We start from the raw sequence: 12,151 nt of genomic DNA on the forward strand, positions 1-12,151 counted from the left end.
ATTCAGCTCCAAAGCCGCAGTTAATACGATCTAATCTCAGTACAATACAATAGTGTTCTGGTTTGGGATTTGAGCTGTGAAGAGAAATCGACTGATGGTGCAGAATGTGCAATTCTTATATATACACACATTTTATATATATATATATATATATATATATATATATATATATATATATTAGAGAGAGAAAGAGGGTTTATATGTTTGTATGTACCATATATATTTACATATGTGAGTTTATTAACTAAATTTATTAGATATTTTTATATACATTAAAGAAAATTGTAAACCTTCACAAAGCTGGAAAGGGCTGCGGGCAATTGCCAAGAAGCTTGGTGAAAAAAGAGCAACTGTTGGAGCAACTGTCAGAAAATGGAAGAGGCTAATGATGACTGTCAATGTCCCTCGAACTGGGGCCCCATGGAAGATCTCTCCTCATGGGGTATCAATGATGCTAAGAACGGTGAAGAATAAGCCCAGAACTACACGGGAGGAGCTGGTCAATGCCGTGAAGAGAGCTGGGACCAGCGTTTCCAAGGCTACTATTAGTAATACACTAAGACGTCATGGTTTAAAATCTTGCATCGCACGGAAGGTTTCCCTGCTTAAGTCAGCCCATGTCCAGGCCCGTCTGAAGTTTGCCAGGGACAATCTGAATGATCCAGAGGACTCATGGGAAAAGTCCTGTGGTCAGATGAGACCAAAGTAGAACTTTTTGGTCTTAACTCCATCCGCCGTGTTTGGAGGAAGAAGAATGATGAGTATCATCCCAATAATACCATACCTAGGGTTAGGGTTACCCTAGGAGTGTACCAAAATCCCTCCTGCAGTTTGTGCAAACCTGGTGAAGAACTACAGGAACCGTTTGACCCCAGTTAATTTTTACTTGTTAACAAAGGCTTCTGTACCAAATATTAACATTTTTTGACTCAAGTGATCAAATACTTATTTGACACAGTAATTTACAAATAAATTAAAAAAAAAAAAAAATCATACAATGTGATTTCCGGATTTTTCTCTTTAGATTCTGTCTCTCACAGTGGAAATGCACCTATGCTGAAAATTATAGACCCCTCCATGATTTCTAAGTAAGAGAACTTGCAAAATCACAGGGTGATCAAATACTTATTGACCTCACTGTGTGTATATATATATATAATACAGTGGAGCAAAAAAGTATTTAGTCAGCCACCAATTGTACAAGTTCTCCCACTTAAAAAGATGATAGAGGCCAGTAATTTTCATCATAGGTATACTTCAACTATTAGAGACAAAATAAGAAGAAAAAAAAATCCAGAAAATCGTATTGTAGGATTTTTAATGAATTTATTTGCAAATTATGGTGAAAAATTATGGTGCAAGTTCTCCCACTTTTTTTGGAGAACCCAGAACCTAGGTGCTTTTAATGTTATGGCTGATCAGTGTGTGCATCTATATTTATATTTAAAAACATGACTAAAGCTCAGTGTTTAACTGTCCTGATTTTGGTTACCTTTATTCCTAACCGCATCGACCCCCTGCACCACAAACACGATTGATGCTTAATAAGGCCACCACAGCAGGCCGAAATGATTTGGAGCGCCTCGTTTCTGAGGGCGCTCATATATCGGATCGTCTGGTCCTGTCGGATCGTTTGATCCATCGTTTAAGGGTGGGGCCAAAACTGCTAAGTATGAGGACACTCTTACAGACTGTAGTAGGCTTTTACCTCGGGATGGAAATGTACCATTTAACCAATAAATAAATAAATAAATACATACATACGAAGGATTTGGACATAATTGCTAACATCTAGACTCCAGAGCTCTGAACACAAGATAGATGAGTGAAGTGAAGTGACAGGAGGAGATGGCTTCAGCATACAGAAATCAATTATTATAGGAAACCATTCTCATTAAAACCACAAGCGAAGCTACTTGTACTGTTCTGTCCTTCAAAAAAAAAAAAAAAATTCCAAGCATGCAAGTGTGTGCTTGAGCTTCTGAGAAGTAGTTTTTATGTTTTTTTTTTTTAATATGTTCGAGGGGTGAAAATACACCCACCACTGTGCGATTTATGATATCTGTGATTGACATATTATAGTTATTACCCTACTTGACTGGTCATTTAAAGTGAATGGGTTTAATACAAACTCCAGTTACTCTAAAGCTTATAAATAATATTAACTTGGACCTTAAATATGCTCTGGGAAGAAAGAAAAAAAATCTTAAACGAATATACAAATTTAAACAGCAAAACTAATATTTGCATAGTTTATAGGATTAGAGTCAGAAAATAAATCTAGACTTGGCAGGGTTCAAAAAAACAAAACAAAAACCCGAATTATAATCCGAGGACCCCTGCTGCGTAGTCTGATCTAAGGAACCCGATTCGTTGCGGTGAATCATATACAAGGCGTCCAACACTTTAGTAATACAGACGGCTTGACACCGATAGTTGATTGATAAGCCGTGTTGTGTTCTGCTTAATCATCTCTAGGCTGCAACTTTGCTTAGATCTCTGTCTATGATCTTTAAATCGCTCCTCTTGTGTTTTGTATTTAATAAAATTTTTGTCCATGCACGGTTATGTGTATATGAAGCAAACACACACACACACACACACACCCACACACACACCTACTTCACAACCCCTACACATATTCATCCACATTAAGGGGGGAAACGACACGACTACTTTCCCATCCCAAATTAGACTCGGTTCTTTACTGATTATTCCCACTTTTTCTTTTCTTTTTTTCCCCTGAAACTCATTTTCAGCAGCAGTGAATAATTTAGCAGATTTTCAAGCCAACGGTGCCATTCCGATTAAACAATGAGCCAGATAATCTCAAACCCACACACACAAATGTTGAAGGGTGGGAAAGGGTAGGACTAAGTGACAGACAGACAGACAGACAGGCAGACAGGCTTGGGGGTGGATGGGGGTGGGGGGGGTTATATAGATGGGATGGGAAGCCGTGCTGTTTTCTCTTGGTGCTTCAGACATAACATGTTTCGGAGGAAGGAAAGGGAAGGCTGGCGCTGTGTGTGAGTGTGTGTGAGTGTGTGTGTGTGTGTGTGAGAGAGAGAGAGAGAGAAAACAGAGTGAGTGCACAAGTGTGTGTGTGTGTGTGTGTGTGTATACACTTACCGCATTGCTCTCAGTGCAATTTTGTATGCCAATTCGGCATCGTGAGGTAGGAGGGAGGTGAACAGATACTTGGCAAATGTGTGCATTGGAACACTCTCTCTGCAGATGATTTCCCCCAAACCACTGTAGGGCCCACCTGTAGGGAGAAATTCACACTTGAGGATACTGTGCATACTCTCATATCCAGACACACAATGTCTAATTTCTGAAGAGTACTTTAGGATCACTGAATGCACACAACTTGAGACATTTCAGGACATGATTCTGCACAATACACCTGTGGTACTGGATATTATACAGATGCTATGTCTAATGGATATATAATGGATGTTTGTATGTAATTACCTATAAGTAATAGGATTCTGCACACACCTACTTCAAACCTTATCCTCAGTAACTGTGTAGCATGCTATAATCTTTTTTCCTTAATATAAAAAGCACTTTTACATATTGATTTGCTGACTCTGACACCACAGGTTGCCAGATTTTGCCGTTTTGCTCCTACATACATTTTTCTTCCTCAGCAAAAAAAAAAAAGATGAAAAAAAAGATGAAAAAAAATATTCACTGATTTGATGAGGATCTTTCTAAAGAAAAACCTTTCAAAAACAAAAAAAAAGCATCAAGGATGTGACTCAAACCCTGACCCTCATGGTCACCAGAGGGTCAGATATAAATATCTTATAAGTTCAGCCTTTAATTGTCACATATACTGTACAGTGAAATTCTTTATTCTTCACATCTCTCAGCTTCTTGTTAGTGGTTTATTATACTGCGCCCCTGGAGCAGGCATGGTTAAGGGCCTCGTTTAAGGGCCTGGCAGCGGTAGAGCTGAGGCCCGACCCTCCGCCATCCGGATCAGTAACTCAGAACCTTAACACACTGAGCTACTACCACCACACCTTCATTTATTTATTTATTTATTTATGTTAAGTACTACAATGTAGTAATAACGACGTTCGTTAACATAAGATAAAAAAAAAAGAATGTTTTCACTGATGTTCGGTAACTGCTTTACCCTGGTCAAGGTCACTGCGATTTCCAACAGAAAGGAAGAAGACTGCAAACAAATCGCAACTGCAGGAACCAGCAGGCCTGCTGAAGAGAATTTGCAGGAAGCAGCAGGATTGGCCAGAATTCCTTGAAGAGTGGGCGGGAACGGGTTCAGCTCCCTCGTATCTCACCCCACTCGGGGCTAAACGCATACCGTTTCTGGAGTTAACACCGCATCAGCGCTAATCTGCTTAGAGCTCGTTTGTTCAAGCCTGTCTTTTCTTCTCATCGCCAAACCAGATGAAAGTGTGAGGCCACTTTCAAGTAGGTGAGGCTTTTTTCTTTTCTTTTTTTTTTCTCCCCCCCTTACACTGGCCTACAAGATAAACTGCCATGCCAGAAGCCATATGTAAAGGCTTTGCTTCCCCTGTCATTAGATTATTTAGATGATTTTCAACCGTGAGGCCCTGGACCGCAGGCCACATCACACACACACACACACACACACACACACACACACACACACACACACACACACACACACACACACACACACACACTCGTGCACAATGGGCCATGGTAACTGATATACGAAGCCCTGGGTACACACAGCAGTTTACGGCGAAATACAAACACAATAGCGATCATAGATCCACGCCGAGACCGAGACACACAAACAGTCGAGTGCGAAAATACGAACACTGAAAAACAGTGCGAGTTCGACCGGAGACATACAGACACAGCTGAGAATGCCGAGCGTATTAGAGCGAGACTCTGGTAATAGGTTCTCTCCATTCATGCATGCTTTTCCTGTTTGCACTGCCCATGTGACGGCTGCTGGCATGGCCCGGGAGGAAAGAGGGAGGGAGAGAGAGAAAAAGGGAGGCAAGGAAGGAGAAAGGGACGCAGCGCGGCCTGTTTATCAGCTTCCTTCCCTCTTTCATAAGGAGGCGGTGGCGCTCGGAGCAAGGCTGCCTGCAGTGGCCATTTTGCATTCTTTCCACACTCGCCACTGGTGCAGCAAACAGCCCTGACACCCACTTCAAGAAAAATTCACTCGCTTAGAGATTAAGAGGAAACAGTATTAAAAGAGAGAGAGGGGGGGGGGGGGGAAACCTGCCAGAGAGTTTTGCTCCACGTTCCTGGAATTAATTGGCGATACGCTTTAACCTTGCCGGAAACTTGTAAGGTGTTGCCGTGAAGTGGGAGGCTGGGGAGTTTTTTGCTGAAAAGGCCCCTGAGGCCCCGCAGAAATCCATTTTGTTTTTTCCAAACAAACCGCTTTGCAAATTATGCCCTGATATCGGAATGCAGCCAAATACGCTCGCTATGCTAATACAACTAAATTACACAATTGGCAAAATTAGATCATGTTGCTTCCTTCTCACCAGCTTCATCACATCAGCGTCCCTGCTCCCCGCCCGCCTTGTGGTGGCTCGAGCTTAAAGGCGAATTACATAAAAACAACAAAAACAAAAAAACAAAAAACAAATCTGCCCTCCCGTAAAACCTCAGAACTCACTCTCTAGCAGGAGGACGGCTTGCTTGCGGAAGATCTTGACCAGCGTGTCGTCCAGCTCCACCTCCTGCAGCTTGGCGATGAGGTGCTCCTCGTTGCGGCACACTTTCTCCTGGGCGTACAGGCCTTCGGGCATGATCCTCTGCTGCCCGAGACCCATGAGAGCCGTCTCCACAGCCAGCGCCAGGTAGGACTCTCCCTCCTCCAGGAAACAGCGCGTCGCGGGGAACGTATGCACATCACCGTGCTTGGTGGAGCTCGTCGTGCCTGCTGGTGGAGATGACAGGGCTTTTAGCAAATGCTATAATTTTGGAGATTCCTTTAAAAATAAAAGTTGCGCTACATATATAGTGTACGCTTTCCATACTGACTGTACCGTGTAATGCCTGCTGACGTGGGTTTTACGGCGAACCTATACTTACAGATGGGTTAAAAAGGAAATTTAGGGAGCTCTTAATGTCTGGGTTTGAACAGACAACAAAGAGAAAAAGGAAAAAATCGTGCATGACATTGCACGATTTTTTAAGAATTAAGAAAACTAAGAACCTTGATGCAAGTCTTTACGCAGTCTGATTCTAAATCTAAGCCACTGAAGGCCTAGTAATAACAAAGCATTAAGAATTCTACTGTCTCAGTGTAAACTTTTGCAGTTAACAATCCTTCTTCAGGCATTCTTTAAAGCACCGGGTATTTTGACACCGGTTCACCTCCGCATTAAGAGCTGCCTCGCAGGAGCTGGTGCCTGGCCTTGGTGCATTATAATGAGGCACCGGAGAGGACCGAGCTTTCTCTAATGAAGCAGCTGTCTTTGCCAGGACACTGGGCGAGCCATGCTCAATTATCCCTCTGTGCAAAGGAAAGAGTTTTGCTGGACTTGCAAAAAAAAAAAAAAAAAAAAAAAAAAAAAAAAAAAACAGCGCACGGCAGACTACTATTGTGCAGATTATGAAATACCAAATAGAGCCGGACAAAAAAAGGCCTAAATGCAGGGAGGGTGTTTTAAAAACGGGCTTGTGGGAGAGAAAGAGGAGGACCAGGACTAGATTTAGATTTCGGGGAAGACACTAAAGCCCAGTTCCTTCATCCTCGACTGCTCTCCGGCTACATGGCCACCAACCCCGCTGCATTCCCTCGGAACGCCTCGGCAGATTTAAAGCCACCCTTTTAATTGGCTGTGAAAGGGCCGGGCTCCGTGGAGACTCCACCACTCCAGTGTGTCAGAGACTGGCGAATGAGACGAGGGCTTCAGGCTGGCACTGAAATTAGGCCTGGATCACCCGAGAGTCCTCGGCTATGAGCGGCTCCGCTGATTAAGGAAGCGAATCCCTGCTTGAACAACCGTACATTCGGCAAAATATCGAACCTTTAGCATGACGTGTCGCGTTCCCCCCTCCCCCCAAATGCTTTGTGTAACCTTTATCTTTATCATAAGAATTGCTCTCTCACACTAGCTGCGAGATTATTCATTACCAATGATGCTGGCTCATTTGGGGATAATTGTGAGCAGGATCATAATGTTTTAATGATGCCTCTTCGGATCCGGGGTGCCTGACCCCAGGAGGGTTTAACGTGCTAATCACGAAGAAGGGCACACAACCAAGCAGCAAGGCATCGCACACACACCTCCGCTCACCATCCCTTCCCTATCCCTCCCTCCCTCCCTCCCTCGCCTTACCCATACGGCTAATAAACCGAGGTTCCACTTCAAAGCAACATCCAGAGGACAGAACATTAAGCAGCTAATGCCTTGGGCAGAACTGCTAGCCAGCGAGTGGGTGGAGAAGATACTAGGGTTCAGTAGTAGAACAGCCTTTTCTAGTCCGTGAGAGAGAGACAGCGTAGTAAACGAGTTTCCCACTAAAACCATGATTTACGGGCCTTTCAGAGGCTAGAGCCAGTAAAAAATGGCGGCCGCTGGAGAGCGTGCCTAGCCAGGAGATGAAGGGAACATTTGTACCCGTCGGGTGGTGCCAAGCGAGAAACTTGGAGGGCCCCGAAGGCGGCAATAAGGCGTAATTACGGTGCCGGTGATCGTGATACAGCCATCTCGCCAATCAAAGCTCATGAATAAGAGATGGGGAACAAAAAAAAAAATACATTAAAATTAAAAAAGCATTAAAAATGCAGAGGAACGAATGCATTCGCTGACTTGTGTGCCGGGATTAAAAGAGCCTCTTTTTCAGTTTGGCTTGGTTACACAAGACGGCGTGTGAACGTGCGCTGAACCACAGCGCACGAGGGTTAATCAGTGGAGTGTGTATCACTGCTACTAGGAATCCAGGAAAGGAAAGTTAAGTAAAAAAACAAAATGAACAAAAAACAAATAATAAAATCTACACTATGACCTCATTGACCCCCATTAGCTCTGCTCGCATTATAAATGAAACCAGCATTGGATCTTTTTCATGTTGCAAATAAATGACTCGAATTGTTGGATATACAGTATATTCTGCAAGTTCTAAAAAAGGAGTTTTTCAGGCAGGTGTCTGAGTGTGTACACGTCACCTTCAGGTGCTGTGACGCTGCATCAGCTGTTTGTGTGTGTGTGTGTGTGTGTACCTGAGAAGTCCGCTGTGCTCTCCTCGACGCCGCGGGCCGACTCCATCAACGTGCTGAACAGCGTGCCGATGGGGTCCAGCGGGTGGCCCACCCAGCCCTCCAGATTGGTGATGGAGGTCACCCCTTTATAGAGCGTTTCTAGACGGAGGGAAGGAGAAGTGGCGTTCTTAACAAAACCAGAGTCTATTGTTTATTTTAGAATTTCTTATGCATGTCTTGAACGCGCTCCATTCTGTACATGTGCACTAAAACACTGTTGATTATTTCCCTATAACAGCACGCCCCGCTGACTCTGCATGCACCCTCACACGAATGCAGCGAGAAATTGGTGTGTGTCTGGAATCACATAGCTAAAATAGTTTCCGATCATGTTTCGCGCGAACGTGTTGCAGCGTCGGCTCGACACGCTACTCGTTTCGCTGATCGGGATGAGAGAGAGAGAACGTTTTCCGCGTGTCTGGCATGCGTGGCCTTCACACAGACAAAAAATAAATTCTTAGACTTTTCAGCATGACTTCTCCTTTGTTGCAAAAGGACAATGGCGGACACCTGAGAGCTGCGAACGCCTCGGTTCCTGCAGCTCCTGTGCAAATCACTGCAATGGCACTTTACATTCTGGCCACCGAGCCGCCTCATTTGAATGTGAATAGTGCTCGTGCGCTAGTCCCACAACAGGTAGTCATTTGCATTTAAATGCAATTGACCCCAGCGACAGTGGGCAGAAGTGGATACGCTGGCTTAAGGGGACAAACTGCATCAGAAACAAACAAACAAACAAAAATAATAATAATAATTTTGTAAGGGGACATGCCTATTCATAGACACATACATCCTGAGGTGAAACGATCGATCACACAAGCCTGGGGGACATTATCCAGCATGTGTGACCACATATCCGGCTTCAAATGGTCCCGGTATAAGAATGTGAGACATTTCCAGGACACTTGCATGCTTTATGGATGGATACATAGATAGATGGATAGATAGATGGGTAAAAGGACGCTGCATTTGAGCTGAGAACTTCCCACGATCCAAGTCTTTAACAACAAAAACCTGCATTAAGAGAACAGTACACTCAATATGCAAATCCGGCTAACGACGCATGACCTCATTTGCATCACGATAACCGGCGCCGTAGCCCATCGCTGCAGCTCGCTATGTATTTTGGGTGAGTTAATTAATTAACTAATTATTTCCCCCCATTTCACCGAGCGCGGGTATGAAGCAGCTCACCAGTTTTGTGCTTCCTAAAAAACTCCAGCTGCTTCTGCTGTTGCCGGCGCAGGGTGTTGACGATGGCGATGGCCAGACGTAGAGCCTCTCTCGGGTAGCCGTGTGACCTCAGGGCGTCTACCCGGGCGCAGGCCGTGGGCACGTGTTCTGTGGGACACAAACAACAAACGCTAATGAAGACATCAGGAAAAACAAAACAAAAACAACAACATCCCATCATCACGACACCCAGGTGCTGATTCGATTAATATTGCGATTCACGATTTCTGAACCATCATCACATACCTAAATCTATTTTTCTCTTACCAGCATCAGGTGTTAAAGTGCTTTCTTTCTAAATCAAGCAGATTTATTATGTTAGAACTTCTTAAAACGTCTTGAGCTTCTACGAAAGCAAGGTTATCCTAATGTGATATACTGTGTAGCTGTAAGTTTTGGCACCCAAGTCGAGTACATTTAGTCTTTTATGTAAACTGATAAAGCACCGCATTCCTGTTTTCCCTCTCTCTCTCTCTCTCTCTCTAACACACACTTGATCAGGTCAGACAGCATTCTGGTGACAAGATCTTTTAAACCTCCCTTGGTCTGATTGTATTCAGCCTTTCATTATGCACAACTCGGGGAGGAAAAAAAACTATCACGGAACACTTTTCCCTTCTCAGATCGTGCACCCTAACTTGCTCACACGCTCACTTTTTCTTTCCCGTCGATGCCGCAGAAAACTGCAGACAAAAGCCCGAGTCAGCACAGATGTCGCTTAGCGCCGGCTCGAGCCGCTTACCGTGCCACAGGGGCCAGCCGCGTGAGTCGAACAGGGAGTTCTCAGTGCTGTCGTGGTAGCAGTAGTTGGTGTAGAGGTCATCGCTGATGATGTGCTGCAGGTGGCTGTCCTGCCAGTGGAGGTCGCAAGCCTCGATGGCCCTCGTGAACACTGTCCGGTGAGGCCGGGCGCCGGAATCTGACGAAAGAGGACAGAAGAGGCGAGGGGTGGTGGGGGGGAGGTCATGGCGGCGTTACTCTCAGTGCTGAACGAAACTGACATGTGATTTCATTTGACACTATATAAAGAAACGGAGAAACAAACCCAACACCGAGCAGTTAGCCAGCGAGCCCGCTAACGTAACGTAACATGATGCATTACACCGTCCGGCTGTGAACTTCCTCATTTATTATACTCTCCGAATAAATGCTGGTTATCATTTTTCCCTTTAATTTTTTTTTCCAGTGCTCACTTTGCCGTTCGTGAAGGTTCTTCCATCCATTTAGGTGATATCACATAACGTTACTCTAAACGCACGGCGGGAAAAAAAGGGAAAAAAAATTCAGGCAGGATGATCGATGTTAGCGCAAAATAGCTTTAAACACAATAATAATTATGGTCGTGTAATACCGTTGCTCCGTATTCATGCCCCTGGCACAGCTCGGCAAACTCCGAACAAAGCAAAGCACTGCCTCGGAGATATCATTTCTCACAATTATTAGAGAGCGGAAATGAATATTTATAACAAAAGACTCCTTACGGACATTTCTGTCCCGTACAAAAGCACAAGACGTACGTGCGAAAAAAAAAAAAAAAAGTTTCATTAGAGACTCTTCGTTTAATTCTGCCGTGGGTAAAGAACTGCAGAAAGAGAGAAACGCGTAGCGGAGGAGGAGGAGGAGTCGGAGGAGGAGGAGCTCGGTCGGTCCCACAAAGCCTGATGGCGCGAGGGCGCTGACAGATTCCCGGGAAGATCAAAGGCGGATTTACGGCTCCGTGCACCCACGGACGCGGTCACACCTACCTTGGTTGGCGTGGGCACCTTGAGGCAGAGCGTTGGTCAGATTGGGCAGCTCGTTGCCATGGTTACCATCCTCCCAGGGGCAAACGTCCACGCCGTTCCACTTTTTGAGCTGCCGGAGCCAGGAGGTCTTCTGCTCAGACTTACAGTGAGGATTCAACACGATGCACATCCACAACGCACCTAGAGAGAAAGAGAGAGAGAGAAAGAAAAAGATGGTTAGCACACACACACACACACACACACACACACACACACACACAAAAAGAAGGGAGGGAGATAGGAAGGTTAACAAACATGGGAGAGAAGGAAAAAAAAAACAAGAGTTAGTACCTGTGTGAGGAGGAGAGAAAGTTATCAGCCAGCACAGAGAGAGGACGAGAGAGAGAGAGAGAGAGAGGAGACAAATATCATGGAGGACAGAGAGAGACAGTTATCACAGAGGATAGAGAGGGGAGAAAATGACAGAATAGACAGATGAAAATGACAAATGACGGACAGATGACAGTAGAATAAGAAAAGACAAACAAAACAGAAAGAGGGGAAGAGTGAGAGAGCAGGAGGAAGTCAGGGCATAGTGACGGGCACTAGGGGAGGGGCAGAGGGCAGAGAGTGGGAGTGGGGGAGAGAGGATGGGTAGAGAGATGAGGAGGAGTGAGCAGGTTCATACAGAACATCGTTAACTCTCATCCCTCCTCCTCCTCTCCTTCACTCAGCACCGCTTTCTGTCCTAAAACCAAACACCACTTCAGTTACACTCCACCGTCCTGATCAGTTTATATTCCATTATTAATCACTGTAGAACACAATCACACACACACACACACACATATATACACACACACACACATATATACACACACACATAGCTGACTTTCCTTCAGTACTGGATTTGATTATAAAGTGGCATGAACCTGAGACGATGAAACTGAGT

General features: G+C 44.7%; 1 protein-coding gene across 2 annotated transcripts in view; it reads right to left on the minus strand.

Moving 5' to 3' along the window:
- The window catches only part of zswim6 (zinc finger, SWIM-type containing 6), a 56,363-nt gene that overhangs the window by 6,784 nt on the left and 37,428 nt on the right, over window positions 1-12,151 (minus strand). Inside the window, exons 5-10 of one of the 2 annotated variants that reach the window (XM_053516210.1) lie at window positions 11,221-11,400; window positions 10,218-10,394; window positions 9,437-9,583; window positions 8,204-8,341; window positions 5,648-5,911; window positions 3,133-3,268 (exon numbers count right to left, since the gene is read on the minus strand). In XM_053516210.1, coding sequence (XP_053372185.1) covers window positions 3,133-3,268; window positions 5,648-5,911; window positions 8,204-8,341; window positions 9,437-9,583; window positions 10,218-10,394; window positions 11,221-11,400 — 1,042 coding nt within the window. Of the gene's footprint in view, window positions 1-3,132; window positions 3,269-5,647; window positions 5,915-8,203; window positions 8,342-9,436; window positions 9,584-10,217; window positions 10,395-11,220; window positions 11,401-12,151 lie in introns of both variants that reach the window. The other variant, XM_053516209.1, reaches the window with a different exon arrangement.

The sequence above is a fragment of the Clarias gariepinus genome, chromosome 17 (assembly GCF_024256425.1).
Source record: "Clarias gariepinus isolate MV-2021 ecotype Netherlands chromosome 17, CGAR_prim_01v2, whole genome shotgun sequence".
NCBI classification, from domain to species: domain Eukaryota; kingdom Metazoa; phylum Chordata; class Actinopteri; order Siluriformes; family Clariidae; genus Clarias; species Clarias gariepinus.